Here is an 18,321-nt window from a genome sequence, read left to right as displayed (position 1 = left end):
TTTTCTGAATGGGATAAATGAGCATCCAGTTAATACCAATCATGAATTCAAGCCATGTGACAAAATTGATGCTACATACCCTGTTCTTGTTTTGCATATTCTGCAAATTGAACTGCAGGAAGAGAGCCAGTTTGTACACACATCCGGAGAGAAAGTTCATTCTGCATTTTGACACATCTACCAATTGCAGCTAAATGTATCCTGCTTGCTGCTCTTGTGTCCACAAACTAATCAGCCTTTATCTGTTAAATAGCCTAAGAATTACAAATAGTATGCCTGTTTTGAGGGAAAAGTACAGGTTATAGAATTATACAAGCAGACATAGTATAAATAAAATATTCATATAAAAATAGTCTCTTACAAAATATACTCTTATCCTATGGTTCATTTTCCAAAAGGTGGAAGTTTGTCTGGAGTTTCATATTTATTTTTGATGTATTCCAAACTGGATTTTCATAACGCTCCTCTTTAATTGGAAAAAAAAAGTGTATTGTAAAGAGATTATACTCACTACCAGTTTGATTTTTCCAGACAACTAGCAGCAAACAGAAAAAAATTATAAAAGATGCCTGCTTTTGTACTTAAACATCTAGTACTGCAGAAAATATCCTGCAAATCCAACTAGTAGAAATATCCGAGTAAAGAATAATATATACAGCTTCAGTTTTTTCCTTGCCGTATCTACAAAATAATTATTCCACAAAGAAAGCAAGCTATCTACTTTAATTGCAGAATAGTTCCAAAAATGTTGTAGAGTTCTTTTTTATTTAAATAAATTAATATTAGTTTTATCTGAATAAATTGTTAAATATTGCTATTATTATGCCCAGATGTCCCAAATCCCTGTGCTAAAATCTGCAGCACAAAAAAATAAAGGCAGATAAACCAGTGTCTATGGAAAACTTCAACAGTTCTACTTGCTGTAGCAAATTGTGTGAAATGGAAAGACAGGCAAGACCAGCAGAAGCTTTTCACAAGTGTAGAAACCTAAATCTGCATAATCCACACTTAAGTAGAAATTCACACTGGAGCATTGTCACCCCATCCTGTGCAAAGACCATGTTAAAGTTTTGTTTTGTTTCCCCCACCCAACCCATCCCTTATGCACAGTAGCTTGTGTATTTAACCAACTTTTTCCAAACCAAAAGAGTCAGTTGCCAAGCTCTCAGATTTTTTTCACTTGACTGGGTGTTCTTTTCATAAGGCAGTCATTGCATTAAGCTTTGGAGGTGCAGATTAGTTTAGATGATTTTTTTCCTCTGTTTTATGTGTCAAGTGGCTTGGTTTTTTGTTTTGTTTTGTTTTTTTGGATAATTTATACAAGTCTTTAATGTGTATCCACATAAGTACTGAAACATGAGAGGAAAAGACAGATCCGTTCATTAGCTTTTCTTTTGGAAGAAAGCAGGTCTTTGCTACAGTCTTGAGTAGTTGTGTTGAGCTCATGTGCAAATGTATTCATTCCTAGGGATCTAGAGTCACCTTCCCCAGCCACACTTTCATTTACAGGTGTACACTTCTGTTCTTTCACTGCACGTATTACACTTTACATAGCAGCACCAATGGAATTTACAGTTGCACTGCCACACTCGTGAGTACTGGTGTGTATTGTAACCTCGACCACAACACATCAGATCACAGCCATTGGTCTGCTGGGCTGTTTTGTTGCACATTCTGCCCTGTGTTCCCACACTGCCAGTGACAGGATCTTCTTCACAGTAATTTGGAGATTTTTCTATGTACACTAAATCTGTATCCATGGGTTTGCGGTAGGACAGTGGCTTCTTTATTTTAAGGAAGGTTGGACGCTTGTTGCGACTTGCCCTCACCGGTTCAACCTGAACTGCTTCATTGTATTTGTCCTTAAGGATGTAGCCCAGCTCCCGGAATTTAGGAAGGGTTGTCCAGCATGTCTTAGTAGTACAAGATCCTGAAACTCCATGGCACTTGCACTCTAATTTCATGTTTTCTTCAAGAATCTAGATTTGAAAGAACACAGAATGTGTTAAAACAATAAAACTCCATCAAAGAGACATTCATCTGATGTAAGGAAACTATTGTTCTCAAATCTGCTCTTTATAATAATAGCTACTAAACCCAGGTCAAAATTCATGCCCGCTCAGGCTGCAGATCTCACTTGCTGGCTATGTAATTGTCACAGGCATCAAACTCCTATTGATGTCAATTGAGTTCTGTCTCCAGAACATGCACAACTGATTCCCTCCCTACTCCATGTTGATTAGGGAGGAGAACTTTATCCAATTTCAAAAAAAAGCACAAATGGTGTCTTTACCAACCAACTGTGGTCTTCACATTGCTTACTATGTGTTTATACTGTGCCCAGCATGATGTGTCTATATTGCAATTTTGGCATATGCCAAGAAGATGGGGAGTTGCAGAGAAGCACAAATAACACACCTCAAGTATGGTATTTTCACATGAAATCTCATATGTACCACATTCTGAAAATGCAATGATTTTTGCTATAAATGTATTATGCAAGCCAAACTGGGAAAATAAAATTCCATTTCAGTACTTAGACCTGAAAATGGCATGAAAAAAACTAGTGAAAAACGTTGCGGGAAAACTTTCACCAGTTTCGCCTCATGGTAATGTATAGATAGACATACATACACAAATACTGCAAATTAATGTTACATCTAAGAAAATCTATACATTACTTTCCTGTGTAGTAGTTTTATTATGTGCCATGTACTCAAGTCTATTCTCTATGTGGAGAAGAAGACAAGACCCCTTAGTCTGTAAAATTCTCAGCCTTCATTGTAGTACAACTGTAGATTTCTCTTCTGATGTAAAGCAGGGATAAGGATGAGAACGTAGAATTCTTTAACATTTTAATTTGTCATCATCAATTATCTTTGAATTTTTTCTGTTATCTCTTTTGGTAGCTTAATGCTTCTCTAAGGCACCACCAGTAAAGCAGTGCTTGTTCTACCTGGTCTGTGTCTCTTCCCTCTGCACCCCTCCCACCTCTTCTCTCTTTTTTCTTTCTTTTTTTTCTGTAAATGTCTCTTTTCTACATCTTATCATCTTCCTTTTTCTTTCAGGGGCAGGAAGCCCTTATCCCACTGTTGCCTCCTTTCAACCCCCAAATCTCTTGTTGTCTTACTCCTGTACTGTTCTGCTGCTGCTACTGGTTTCCAGCTGCTGTCAGAAGACAAACTGACTCTTTTAGTGCTAGCTGTATGAGCCCTGTAGTTGACTTTGCATACCACCTGCATTGAGTTAATGTCAAGAAATACATGAATTTAATGTACTTCATTTTGCGCTGGTATGCCAGATTATGAATTGTGAGACAGCAAAATAATGCTACAGGCTAGATTCGCCTGTGCCTTAAGGCAATGTCTCCAGTTGTGGAGGCTCTAGCCACAGAGGAATTGTCAAGGGTGCAAGAGGCCTAAAACCTTCTGTCTCAAGGACTTGCAGCTGGCCAGCACAACCCCAAAAGTGGGCAGCTTGCCAGGAATGGACATGGCCAGGGTGACCTGGAAACTTGGAGCATCCCTTCAGCTGCCTTTGGCCAATGTATCTCCTGTGGATTCCCAAAATCAGTTTAAAGCTCCCTGCCCCTGTGAAACCCCCACAGAAGGGTGACAGTGCAAATACTGTCAATTTTCTTAGGGGCACAGTGGCCAGGTTGTCATAGGAAGATGCAGACTGCATTAATGGGGACAAAACCCAACTCTACATGTTCAAAGAAATGGAGTGTTATGTACTTAGGACAGTCTTAAATCACAACACAAATGGTGGGCTTCTTAAATTGTGTGCTACTTAATCCCAACCACAGAATTTTAGTTGATATCTGGTGCTGACCACACCAATTCCAGTGCAAGTTGGGGTTACTGAAGATGAAAACAGTCAAGCTACTTTAAGCATTGGAAGTACAGGTGTTACACTTATTGCTCTTATATACTGTAGCTTTATAAGCCGTATAGTAACTGCTATTGTTTAGCCTTTTGAGGAAAGTTGAAACAGTATTGTGTGTCTGCTACAAAAAAAAAATAATGTTACTAGGCCTTTCTGTTTTTGGTTGAATTTTCCCAGCAATGAAAAGTTGGAGTTCAAAAAACATTAGATATGGCCTGATCTCGCTTTTGTTCCATGTGTTGAACTGTCACGGAAGTCATTGAGAGTGGACTGATGCCAGGACTGGTAAAGTATCTAGAGAGTATAATTCTGAACAGACAATAGCAATAATTTTAGGATACAATAGAGCACATTTTGGGGAATTATGGGAGAGTTTCCATCCAGATCCAAATTTAATGATTAGCAGTGATCTATCTAATGGATGGACCAAAATCCAGATCTGGAAAAGTTTAAATTCAGATCTGCAGCTGACCAACTTTGCAACTCTGCTTAAATTTAGGTGTACATTATGGATTATTTTGGTTATTTTGAGATACTTCCTCACTCATTCAGTGACTGCATTCAGTTATTGCTCAGTTATTCATAATGGTAGTACACCAAGGAGACAGATGAGGAGACCAAAAAAAAAAAAAGGGAGCCATAGCTCAGCAATCTGAAAATAATGTAGATTCTTTAAGCCTTATTTGTAATGTATCCATCTTTTGAGGGGATCTGTGATACATTTCTCATATTAATAACTTATCTTGTTCAAGAAGCTGGTTTTGCAACCTCATGCAAATGTTCAGAGTGGCAAGAAAAATAATAAAGCCTAACAACCTTGTACTAATTCTCACATGAATCTTCCATCAGAATAGTACAAATTGTCTTGAAATGGATGTTTTATTGTCAGTCTACTCATGAGGTTTTTTCCCCCCTAAATGTAGTTTACATTTTAGATAGCCTCAGTTCCCTTTCAGTATATTTCATTAACATCCCGTTTACAGACAGTGATCACTGAGGGAATAAACAGTTCGGTTGGAAAGAGCTGAGTAAGCTGATGCAATGGATCAGCGATTGAAAGGATCCATGCCATGTGTTGAGCTTGCTGTTCTGTGTGATGTATCTTGATGCCAGCTGGAAATAGCATAGGAAGTTTTCTGGTCTCGTTTAGGACTGGGTGCAAGCAGTTGGGATAAAAAGACCTGACTTCATTTGAACATGATACTTTTGAATAATAGTAAATGAATCCAAACGTTATGGGTTCTTTTTAGAAGAACAAAACAACATTTTTTGTGTTGTGCCACACCTGATGGTGCCCTTTTAGTTGTTTTTAATGTAAGTTTAGATTGAACAGCTAACTCTTTTAGTGATTTTATGCATCATCTAGGTGGGGCAAGTTTAGAATCACTGTGCCAAATTCACCCCACATATCTTCAACCCACAAGCCCTCTTGTAGCTTATTCTCCTCTATCTCTTTCTTCCTGTTGCTGCTTCCAATCCACTACTAAGCAAGTTCAGCAAGAGACAAATCAAAAACATAACTCTGCATACAGTCTATCCTCTACCTGAAGCAAAGCAAAACTGCAATATGGTGGTTTGTTACACTGTAGTATTGTGATGTCAGATGCTTGGGTTATTTGTTCTGCATTAAAAAGTACATACATTGGCACCTTAATGCTTCCAGGTTACCTCACTATCCCACCAGTAATTCAGTTGTCTTCATAAATGCAAGGAAGGACCCGGGTGATATGTGGCTACCTAAAGCAGTTGGTGAGGGGGTGTGGAGCTATTCTCTTTGGGCCTGAGCATCACACTGCATGTCTGCTGCTCAAAGGAAGCAGCTTACCCTTAAAAGCCCATCATTCTCCATTACAAAAAAATTAAACATAAAAATGCCAAGTTGCCATATTTCAGGAAAGTCAGGCTCTGTTTGTTTGAAGATTTAGTTAGTGGCTCATATTTTTCACATTAGACTAGGAACTAATATACCATAGTTTGATTTGCTTTAAAATACTTGGGTCTGGGGAGTGCATAATTGTAAACCTATGTCCTTTATTTCATCACCAATTTACCATACCCAACATTATCAGCCACAGAAGGCACATCTGTTGTGTACCAGTGAATGCTCAGGACTGTGATAATTGCTGACAAAGGGAGTGTTTTTAGTTTTGCCCACTTTTTTTTCAAGTTCCAAAGTAAACTGTCAGTATTTGTTGATCTTTTCACCCCCCATTATCCTCTGGGAAATAGTTTACAGTAAAAGGGTGTGGAAAGGAAAACCTGCATTAGTATTCTGTGGTGATATTACCAGCAGCTATCCCATCTTTGGGCACTTCCATGAGGAGTTTAAACAATGGACAAAAAAGAAAAAAGTAGGAGGGAAATATACGGGATGAGAACTAATTTCATGTCTAACTTTTCTATAATATGTTGTCAGATCAGAGCTTGTAGTATTTCTGTTACCAAAGTTAGTCAGAATTCCATACTTTCATTTTTTAAAATAGTTTTTTTTCAGTTTCACTTGCTAATTCATTGATATACTGTTCTGGGATGGTTTTACTGGGTGAATATAGCCTACCTTTTAATGCAATGGACAATGCAAGGTCCTGAGTTTGGTGTGACACCAATGCACTGAGAATGCTTTACTTTGTCAGCACAAACGAGGACACAGGACCTTGGTGGCAAAAAGTGAGTAGGGCAGGCCATAGGATTCATGAAGTCATTACACCTCCTGAGCAGCCTTCACCAACAGGATTTCTGCAGAGTAACCTGCTCTGGGGACTCCAAAATATAACCCTTGAGCTGGAGGGGACCTCTCTACCAGCAGGGATGAATCTGGCCCCATTCTATATATGTAATACGGATCCTCAGTGTTGAAGGAATGTATGTGGCAACTGCAGTCAAAGCATACTCTGATCCCTGCCATAACAGGGGTATAATCTTTTGTAACTTTGGCTGATGTCATGTGATGGACCAGAAAATATACCAGTCTCCTACAAGTATTCCTGTGTGTACCTTTATTACATAGCATTCAGAAAAATAATCAATCATTGGAAAAATGAAGCCACCCTCTATCTGAAAGAGAGGATGGCAGAAAAGTGGAGGAGGTGGTTGCAACACTTACCTGCTGTACTGTAAGCAAGTAGTATTAGAGAAGTTGGAGAGAATGAAATCCTTCCCTCACCCTCGGGTTGCCAACTTTCTACTTGCACAAAACCGAACACCCTTGCCCTGGCCCCTGCCCTGCCCCTCCTCTGAGGTCCTGCCCTGCCCCTTCTCTGCGGCCCCAACCCCGCTAACTCCACCCCACTCCCCATTGCTCACTCTCCCCACCCTCACTCACTCGCTTATTTTCAGCGGGCTGGCTCAGGGGATTGGGGTGAGGGAGGGGGTGATAGCTGCAGGTAGGGGTACGGACTCTGGGGTGGGGCCAGAAATGAGAAGTTCAAGATGTGGGAGGGGGTTCCCAGGCTGAGGCAGTGGGTTGGGATGTAAGAGGGGGTGAGGGATCTGAGATGGGGCCAGGAATGAGGAGTTTACAGTGCAGGAGGGGTCTCTGGGCTGGGGGGGTGGAGCCAGGGGGCTTGGAGTATGGGAGGGGGCTCCGGGCTGAGGCAGGGGGTTCGGGTGTGGCTGGAGGTGTGGGTTCTGGGGTGGGGCCAGAAATGAGGGGTTCAGGGTGTGGGAGGGGGCTCTGGGCTGGGGCAGGGGGTTGGGGTGCGGGGGGTGTGAGGGCTACATCTGGGGGTGCAGACTCTGGGGTGGGGCTGGGGATGAGGGGTTTGGGGTGTAGGATGGTGTTCCAGGCAGAGACTGAGGGGTGTGGAGGGCAGGAGGGGATCAGGGCTGAGGCAGGAGGTTGGGGTGCAGGAGGAGGTCAGGGGTACAGGCTCCAGGTGGCACTTACCTCAAGCAGCTCCCAGAAGTAGCAGCATGTCCCCTCTCCAGCTCCTATGCCAAAGCACATCCAGATGGCTCTGTGTGCTGCCCCATCCCCAGGCACCACCCCCACAGTTCCTGGCCAATGGAAGCTGCAGAGCCAGCGCTTTGGCCGGGGCAGTGTGCGGAGCCCCTTGGCTGCCCCTACGCATAGGAACTGGAGGGGGGACATGCCACTGCCTCCGGGAGCTGCGCAGAGCCAGGACAGGCAGGGAGCCTGCCTTAGCCCTGCTGTGCCGTCAACCAGACCCCAAGCGGGTCCCTTTTTGAGCGGGCGTTCCAGTTGAAAACCGGGCAATCCTATCTCACCCCCAATTTACATGTGCCAGACCCAGAGATATTGGAGATCTACATAATTTTCTAGTGGGACCATGAAGGATAAAGCCAACCGCTAGACAAAATCCTTCAAAAACTTCAAGACAAGTACTTACAAGAATGCCATGTGGGAAAGACACATTTTCTTTACAAGAAACCACATGCCAAATGAGATTGTTGACCTTTATAGATATATCTACACTTCACCTAGGGTTGTAATTCCCAGTCTGAGGAGACATACCTGCACTAGCTCTGCTCAAGAACGTGCTAAAAATAGAGTCTAACCAGGGTGGCTTGAGCCATGGGAGGGGCTAGGCCTCCCTTCCCCCATGTATGTGCCTAGCATCGCAGGTGGGTATCTATTCAGGGTGGCTAGCTCCTCCTGCTGCTCAAGCCATCACAGCTTTACCCTGCTAGCTCAATAAGAGTGGATATGTCTCCTCAAATTGGGAATCACTTCCCAGCTCCAAGCGTAGACATACCCTGTGTTATAGACTGATGTCATAAAGCTAGGTCATATGAATTTGATCAGTTACCAGATGAACTAATTAAAGATCAAATTATTTGTGCTAAAACTGGTAACCTGGGCAAAGCCAGTTATTACAAGAAATAGACCTGACTTTGAAAAGAGCAGTGGAGCTCTGCAGAGCTAGTGAAAACTGTACTTCACAAATAAAAGTTAACAAGCAGTGAAAGTACTGAAATGTATCTAATTAAAAATGACTACCACTGCCTAAAGATAAAGGCAAACAAATAGCAGAGACCAGATTTGTTTACTATAAATGTGGAGGCAATCACAAGATGATGCAAAGGGGTCAAACATAAGGAGTGTGTTGTCATCCATGCAATAAGAGCAATCATTTCCATAGAACCATAGAAATGTAGGGGCTGGAAGGGACCTTGAGAGGCCATCTAGTCCATCCCCTCGTGATGAGGCAGGACCAAGTATACCTAGATCATCCCTGACAGGTGTTTTGTCTAAGCTGTTCTTTAAAAACTCCAATGTTAGGCATTCCACAACTTCCCTAGGTAACTTGTTCCATTGCTTAACTATTCTTCCAGTTAGAAAGGTTTTCCTCATATCTAACCTAAATCTCCCTTGTTGCAGATTAAGCTGATTACTATCTGTCCTATGCTTGGTGAACAATTGATCACCATCCTCTTTATAACAGCCTTTTATATATTTGAAGACAGTTACCAGGGTCCTCCTCATTCTTCTAATCTCTTTAGACTAAAAATGCCAAAATCTTTCAACCCTTCCTCATAGGTCAGATTTTCCAAACCTCTTATCACTTTTGTTGCTCTCCTCTGGACTTTCTAATGTGTTCACATCTTTCTTAAAGTGTGGTGCCCAAAACTGGACACAATACTACACCTGAGGCCTCACTAGGAGTATGTAGAGAGAAACAATTACCTCTTGTGTTTTGTATACACTCCTGTTAATATGGCCCAAATGTCTTTTTTCGCAACTGCATCACATTGTTGGCTCATATTCAATTTGCAGAAGTGTGATGCTTTATCAGCAAGATAGATTCACAAACATACACTTTGAGGATAAAATGATAAGGCAGAAACAGTTCTTTGAGTCTCTAAATACATTTACAAATCAAGTTTCTACAACAGGTTTGGTTTGTGACATTGGATTAGATACTGGAGCAGGGTGCACTGTAACCCCAGAATGCATACACACAAAAAGATTAGTGACCACCCAATGTTAAAACTAAGCTTGGTTTGCGTAGCTGGTATAAAATGAGAATGCCTACATAAGGACAGGTTTCACTCAGAGTTTAGAATAATGGAAGGGAAAGACAAGTGTATTTGAGTTGAAGAGCAGAGTGCACATGCCTGTGATCAAACAGAGGTATAACTTACCTGAACAGGAGGCAAAACAATACAGTGTAGGTTGATTACAGATAAAATAATTACGTTGATATAAATATATGGTACACATATTTTTGGTGCCACAACTGATAAAGTCCTATTAGTAATGGGAGAGAGAGTTAAATCTGAACTTAGCCAGATGGTAAAATAAGATCATGTCTCTGCTTCAAAATGCAAGAGTTGTTTAAGTTTGGGATGTATGCCAAGAGTTTTGGCAGGTCCAATTTCATACTGAAAGTATAAAACTGTATACCTTCAACTCTCCCTGTGGTAGATATGTTTGAGCAACTTCCCTTTGGGATTGCCTTGAACAGGAAGTGTATCAAAATATCGTGCTCTAGACCTTCGAGGATCTGGAAGTAATACCTGAGGATCTGTTGATTTGGGATAAAAACAATGGCAATACCGTGAGAGAGTACACAAAGTTTGACAATTAGGTTTGGAGGGGTTTGACCATAACCAAGAAAAGTACAGGCATTTGTTCAAATTGGACCAGAGAGAGGAAGAATGACACCTGGGAGAGGTGGCAGACCAAGGTCCAGTCTCCCTGCTCCAATGACTCTTTATTTAACCAAAGTGGAACAGCTTCAACAGGAAGGACTGAGGGAGCTGAATATCCCATAGCTCAGTAGTTAGAGCACTCTCCCAAGGGGTGTATGAGATCCCCGTTCAAACCTTTTCTCCCCATCTGCCTGAGGGAGGAATTGAACCTAATCTCCCACATCCCAAGTGAGTGCTCTAACCATTGGGCTAAAAGTTATAAGGTGGACACCACTACCTGCTCCTCCAGACAGAATTTGAATGGGACCTGATCCACTGGGTGGCCTCTGAGTATGCCTACTGGATTAGGCACCACAGGTGAGATAGGCACTCCTGCACCTATCTTTTCCCAGTTTGTGGATTGCACTGGGACTTAGGCATGAGATGGGCATCTGGAAGCCTAGGGTGAGGCAGCAGTGAACATGCCCGGAGACAGAAACTTAGTCACCTAGTGAACTTTGACCCTGAAAATTTAGGCACTGAGTGAGTTGGGGAGTGTCTACAGGTTTAGCAGGCAGCCAAGTGGCAATTTTGTGGATCGCAGTGGCACCTACCACTGGGACTTAGGTGTCCAAGTGCTTTTGTGGATCTGAACCATAGAGATTAAACTGTTGCATATTCTGTCTGAAGGACATCCTGTTTATAGTACTAACAGCATGATGTCAGAAATGCTAAGCTTTGTATACAAGACCCCTCTATCCATTGAGAAGTGTATGAAGAGAACCTGAGATGTCCATTTCTGGCCAGGCATGAAATGCTGCTATCAAAGATAAGTGTGAAATCTGCATGAAACATCTTGGAAGAGCACTGAAACTACATGATTACCTTTTCTCCACGGTTAGCAAAGATCTAGTTGAATTAACCAGGAAAGATTATCTCTGATCAGTGGACTACTACTAAATCTCTCTTTTCTAAAAGGGAGCTGTTGCAAAACAGTGTGTAGTAATTAGTAACACATTTTAAATTGAAATTCCATGGAAAGGATATCAGCATCTAACAATCTTCTTGAGCTAAAGGCCTGATGTAGTTGGAAAAGAAATAATATGGCAGCAGACCTGTACAGAAGAAATATTACAACAAGAATTCTGAACAGTCAACCACATTGGTTGCAGGTGAATATTCCGTTTCAAATAGAAAATGGCTGGCAAACTGCTAACCATCTACGCCAAGGTCATGTGGCATCATTACTCCCACCACCACCCCTGGGAGCCAATCTTACCCTAGGAGCAGAAGACAGCTAAACAAGCAGGACCGTTGTTCACTTGTACTTGAGGACGCCCAGAATACTACTGATAGAAGAAACATATGCTTGGTAGTGACCATGCAAGAGGTGCTTTCTAAGGTGCAGAATTTTCTACTTTGGGACATAACACAAGAATTGTACCCAATAAATAATCCTACCTTGATAATAAATGGTCTGTTTCTGAAGGGCAAATAGATTTCTTCCTGATTCTAGCTGATGACCTCCATATGAGCCTAAACGTGAAGATTGGTATCCCTTGTAACTTTTTCATGGCAAATGCAGTCATATGATGGCTTTGATTCTTGACCTTCATGCTGAGTTCCAGCGTTTTCTTATACATAGTTGATTAGGGTTTAAAAAAAAAAAAACCCTAATCTTACATTTGTTACCCTTGGATATCAGCCATCCCTTTACTTTTGATTACACTGGTCTACAATTTTTGAGACGTCGTCTGCTTCAGAGATAAAATGTGCTATTTATTATGTATTTTGATGTGCTGAATTCAAATATGACAATTAAAACAACTGATTGACTACTGTTTCTAAGATATTTAAGTTTTTACATTTTATGTCTATGTATATTGTATAAATAGTAGAGTTTTAATCATAAATTGTAAACCTAGGTCTTTTCATGTGTTGCTTTACATGATAATATTTCACCTGTCCTGTTTATGTAACACTTTAAAAATCAGCAAAAGGGTTATATAAATAAAATTTATTATGAAACCAAAGGCAAAAAACTATTATGTACATAGTTTAGTCCTATTCAGTGTCTACTCGGCGCTTCTTGGCTTGTCTCTTGTATTCATTAAATGGAGCATCTCTTGTCACTGTCCAGCAATAGTCTGCAAGCATTGATGGGCTCCATTTGCCCTGATAGTGTTTTTCCGTTGTTGCAATGTCCTGGTGAAATCGCTCGCCGTGCTCGTCGCTCACTGCTCCGCAGTTCAGTGGAAAAAAATCTAGATGAGAGTGCAAAAAATGTTTCTTTAGTGACATGTTGCAACCAAGGCTTTTGTATGCCTTGAGGAGGTTTTCCACCAACAACCTGTAGTTGTCTGCCTTGTTGTTTCTGAGAAAATTTATTGCTACTAACTGGAAGGCTTTCCATACCGTCTTTTCCTTGCCACGCAGTGCATGGTCTAATGCATCATCTCAAAGAAGTTCACAAATCTGAGGACCAACAAAGACACCTTCCTTTATCTCAGCTTCACTTAACCTTGGAAATTTTCCACGGAGGTACTTGAAAGCTGCTTGTGTTTTGTCAATGGCCTTGACAAAGTTCTTCATCAGACCCAGCTTGATGTGTAAGGATGGTAACAAAATCTTCCTTGATTCAACAAGTGGTGGATGTTGAACACTTTTCCTCCCAGGCTCCAATGACTGTCGGAGTGGCCAATCTTTCTTGATGTAGTGGGAATCTCTTGCACGACTATCCCATTCGCAGAGAAAACAGCAGTACTTTGTGTATCCAGTCTGCAGACCAAGCAAGAGAGCAACAACCTTCAAATCGCCACAAAGCTGCCACTGATGTTGGTCATAGTTTATGCACCTCAAAAGTTGTTTCATGTTGTCATAGGTTTCCTTCATATGGACTGCATGACCAACTGGAATTGATGGCAAAATATTGCCATTATGCAGTAAAACAGCTTTAAGACTTGTCTTTGATGAATCAATGAACAGTCTCCACTCATCTGGATCGTGAACGATGTTGAGGGCTGCCATCACACCATCGATGTTGTTGCAGGTTACAAGATCACCTTCCAGGAAGAAGAATGGGACAAGATCCTTTTGACGGTCACGGAACATGGAAACCCTAACATCATCTGCCAGGAGATTCCACTGCTGTAGTCTGGAGCCCAACAGCTCTGCCTTACTCTTGGGTAGTTCCAAATCCCTGACAAGGTCATTCAGTTCACCTTGTGTTATGAGGTGTGGTTCAGAGGAGGAGGATGGGAGAAAATGTGGATCCTGTGACATTGATGGTTCAGGACCAGAAGTTTCATCCTCTTCCTCTTCCTCGTCTGACTCAAGTGAGAATGATTCTGGTGCATCAGAAACTGGCAGTCCTTCTCCGTGGGGTACTGGGCGTATAGCTGATGGAATGTTTGGATAATGCACAGTCCACTTTTTCTTCTTTGACACACCTTTCCCAACTGGAGGCACCATGCAGAAGTAACAATTGCTGGTATGATCTGTTGGCTCTCTCCAAATAATTGGCACTGCAAAAGACATAGATTTCCTTTTCCTGTTCAACCACTGGCGAAGATTTGTTGCACAAGTGTGGCAGCATATGTGTGGGGCCCACTTCTTGTTCTGATCTCCAATTTTGCAGCCAAAATAAAGGTGATAGGCTTTCTTAACCATAGGGGTTATACTGCGCTTTTGTGATGCAAAAGTCACTTCACCACAAACATAGCAGAAGTTATCTGCACTGTTCACACAAGTACGAGGCATCTGTGCTCACTTTGGCTAAACAGAAATGTGTCCCTTTGCAAAATCAAACACTGACAAATAAGAGAGCATGACACTGTATGATTTCTAGAGCTGATATAGGGCAATTTGTTCAGCAGAGTGATGTAAGCGTCGTTATGATTGCATTATCCATGACTTCTAGGAATAACATGATGCAATTCATATCATGTATGACGCAATACCAGTTTCAGATTGCATCATTCATTGTTTTGCCTAAAAAGCAAGTACTGTCCAAACCCAGTCTTAGATTTATTCATAGATCCAGTCAAAGATGTATTTTAGTCATTTCTAGTTTAAATTGAGATCCCTTCCCTTTATAACTCACTTCTCCTCCGCCATTCCCAAGTCAAGGGTCGCATATACTGACCCAATAGCATATCTTGAAAACTAGAGCCAATCAACAATTTTAAGCCTCATTTTCATTCTCAGTGACCCAGAATTAGTAAAGTTTGACTACATTTATTTCAGAAGCATTTTGGCTATAGAGCAGTGTTATGGAAAAGTCACCATTCCATAATAACTGTTTTCCAAACATGCTTTGTATTTGCAAGAGATAAACAAGTAAAGAAATTAAAATCATTGCACAATCACGCTACCCCATGTCGCTGTCAGCCCAGGAAAACTGAGTAGGATTCAAATGTTAGTCTGTTTCCCCCTGAGGTCGATGTCATTGGGGAAGAAGAGCCTTTGTATATTTTATTGATCAGCACTGTATAGAAAAAAAGAAAGAGAAAAATACCCAGTAGGACACAGAAGAATTCTGAAGAGCGAAGTTGAGAGGAATGTAGTGAAACAGTTTTTTTTAGACTATCCTATGTCTGATTTCCTTGTGATGATGATAAATACCACATTGGACTACTATGCTCTAAATCAGAGGTTCTCGACCTTTTTCTTTCTGAGCTCCTCCCAACCCCCACCCCCCAAACATGCTATAAAAACTCCACAGCTCACCTGTGCCACAATAACTGGATTTCTGCATACCAAAACCAGGGTAGTATTAGGGAGTAGCAAGCAGGGCAATTGCCTGGGCCCCATGTCACAGGGACCTCCACGAAGCTACATTGCTCAGGCTTCAGCTTCAGCCCCAGGTAGCGGGGCTCAGGGACCTGGGCTTCGGCTTTCTGCCCTGGGCCCCAGCAAGTCTAATGCTGGCCCTGCTTGGAGGCCCCCCTGAAACTTGCTCAAAGCCCCTTAGGGGGCCCTGGACCCCTGGTTGAAAACCACTGCTCTTGGGTTTTTTTCCACCTCTGTTGATACCAAAGAAACAAACAGAGAAAGAAAATACACTTTATAGGACCCATTAATGTGAGTTATTGTTTTAAATAATAGTTTTGAAAAGAGAATAGAACTCTGCAGAAACAATATCACTTTTGAAGAATATGGACAGTAAGTGACACAGATTCTCCCATTCTTCTTAAATACGTGCGTGGAATGCCCTCCCTGACTTAATCCACAAGACATGACCCTCTCCTTCAAATCATAGGAACTGTCATACATGATCAGATCAGAGATCTATCTAGTCCAATGTCCTGTCAGTGACCACAGCTAGCACCAGTGGCTTCAGAGGAAAAAACCCTGCATTAGCCAGTTGGGGGATAACCCTGCCCCCCAAGGTATGATTCCTTCTAGCCCCGAAAAGTGATTATAAAAAATAGGATTCCATGTATATGTCTCAACGATTCTGCTCAGTCCTTGATTTTTTTTCCCCTGACAACCCTGCAAACATAATTTTGGACCCCAAGGTCAAACTAGATTCCTAAGTTCTCAGGGGTCTTCACCAAGATGCACCCTGCCATATTATGCCCACAGTTACTTCTATCTCAGCAACCCCTGTAGTTGATAACTGAGCAAATCTGATATAGAATCCAAGGCACAATAAACATAGAATGCTCCATATTTGAGTCTCTTTTCAGAGTAGAACCATATATTAAGATTCTTACTTCCCCTTCCCTTCTTTCTCCCAGTTCTATCATGTTTGATAACACAGTGGTCTCCTGGATAGCTTCCTTTTAGATATCATATGAACAGACCTCAGCTGCCTCCCACTGTCCACCAAAATGTAGATTGAAACTAACAAATTCAGCTTGTTTAGGATCTTTGAAATGAATTATTTTAGTCACCTGGCTCAAGGTTGGATTTCAAGCATACTCCAAAGGTGAATGGTCAGTGACTAAGCTTGCAATCTAAAGGCAAACATTTTAAATCACCCTTTCTTCTGTCAGTTGGCACTGGACTAATAACAAAAGTATTTCATGATTATGCATTCAAGCCTTTTTACCAGTATGACTACATGAGTTCCTGTATCAGGAAATGCATTGCAAATTACCTATCCCCATTACTTTATTGGCAATCAAGCTTTTAAAATAAAATTGCAAATAAATCATCTCTGCACTTACAAGTAGTTTTAGAAAAGAAAATTTGAATTTTGTTTATATCAAACCAATGGCTACTGTTGTTCTTGGTAATATCAAAGACCAGCTACCCCCAAGGCTGGCACCAGTTTCATTTAAATATCAGACTCTACAGACTGCAAATGCTAATCCAAATATTTTCACAGAGAAAATGGAATTGTGTTTGAAAACATAACTATCATTGTTGTTGCTAAACTGCAACCATTTGTTCTTAAAAAAATAACCATAGGAAGACCCATTATCACCTAGATTAGGTTAGATCAGTGCAGTGCCAAATAAGTGTCATCACATAGGAAATATAAAAATAGAGAAATAAAAAGGTACTTGGAAAAACAGCTTTTGAAAAAAAAATCTAAATTTTCCAGCTTTTTCTTAATTTTAATAGGAAAAAGCAACTATCTGATTATTTATTTCATCTGATTTCTGTGCTGCATTAGGAAGAAACTACCTGTTCTGCCATGGGCTAAAAGTGTTGTCAACAGCAATCACTGGAAGGTAACCAAACCATAGAATGATTCAACACATAGTTACATTTATTATAAAACATAACCAGAAGTATGATGTCCTGGGTGAAATGGGACAATGACACTAGGAAAGTTTTATTTGGGATTGTTGCATGCTCTCATCCAAGCAAAGTTCTGATGCTTTGTGGAGATGATAGATTGCAATATGAGGTTAAATGGCCCTGTTGGCCTAAAGTACTGGCTTCTTCATGAAGTAACATTGAAACTGATTGGAAAAAGAGCTGGTGTCATGAAATTATAGGTGTTTGGGGTGTGGGGTGAATATTATATTATCTAGTCCATCTCCCTGTTGATATAGGATTGTCCCCTACTATGTATTACCTTCGTCTCCAAAGAGATCATGGATGGCATGTTCATGCCAAAAATGAAGGAAAAGATGATGGATGTAAGGCTGTAGAAAAGAAAAAAGCAGATAAGGTGAACTCCCCTAACCTGGAGGCAACTTTCATTAACCTGCAAGAAGACGACGGTAGTGATTTTCTGGAATTAGACCTGACATCACCATAACAACTTATTACCATTTGATCTATCTTCCTTGCTGCATGTTCACAGATAGATCATCTATAAAATAGCTGACTGGTGTTGTACTCTGCAAGACGTTAGAAAAGCAAAGACACTTTTTTAGTGCACACTTTGACCTAAGAGCTCAGTACTGCAGGCCATGTATAGGCAAAAATCCAGTGGGCCCCAAAAGAGGAATCTTTAGCCTACATTTTGCTTTCAGACTTGCTTCTTCTATTAGTAGTATGTGAAGTTACCATTATAAAGCAGGATAGTTGTGCTTTTTCACTCAAAGTTGCTGAGTGTATAGTACACGTCTCTGTATGTTATTTATGAAGTTCTTTGAGGGTACTTCTGGAAAATGTGCTGTAATAATATAGGGTTACCATACGTCTGGATTTTCCCGGACATGTCCGGCTTTTTGGGCTCCAAATCCCTGTCCGGGGGGAAATCCCCAAAAGCCGGACATGTCCGGGAAAATTGGGACACGCAGGCTGGCGGTGCCGGGCCGGGGGCTCGGGGGCTGGCGGTGCCGGGCCAGGGGCTCGGGGGCTCGGGGGCCGGTGGTCAGCCGGGCCGGGGGCTCGGGGCTGGCGGTCGGCCGGGCCGGAGGCTCGGGGGCTCCA

At 41.5% G+C, this 18,321-nt stretch overlaps 1 protein-coding gene across 2 annotated transcripts in view; it reads right to left on the bottom strand.

Annotated features, from left to right (window-relative positions):
• Window positions 1-1,099: 1,099 nt before the first annotated feature.
• The window catches only part of WNT7A (Wnt family member 7A), an 86,976-nt gene continuing 69,754 nt past the window's right edge, over window positions 1,100-18,321 (bottom strand). For both annotated transcript variants that reach the window (XM_034777539.1, XM_034777540.1), the window contains exon 4: window positions 1,100-1,979. In XM_034777539.1, the coding sequence (XP_034633430.1) occupies window positions 1,500-1,979 (480 nt within the window). In that variant the 3' untranslated portion in view covers window positions 1,100-1,499. The remainder of the gene's footprint in view (window positions 1,980-18,321) is intronic.

The sequence above is a fragment of the Trachemys scripta genome, chromosome 7, assembly GCF_013100865.1.
Source record: "Trachemys scripta elegans isolate TJP31775 chromosome 7, CAS_Tse_1.0, whole genome shotgun sequence".
NCBI classification, from domain to species: Eukaryota; Metazoa; Chordata; order Testudines; family Emydidae; genus Trachemys; species Trachemys scripta.
The sequence above is the reverse complement of the archived record's forward strand: the minus strand, read 5'-3'. Positions and strand labels throughout refer to the sequence as shown.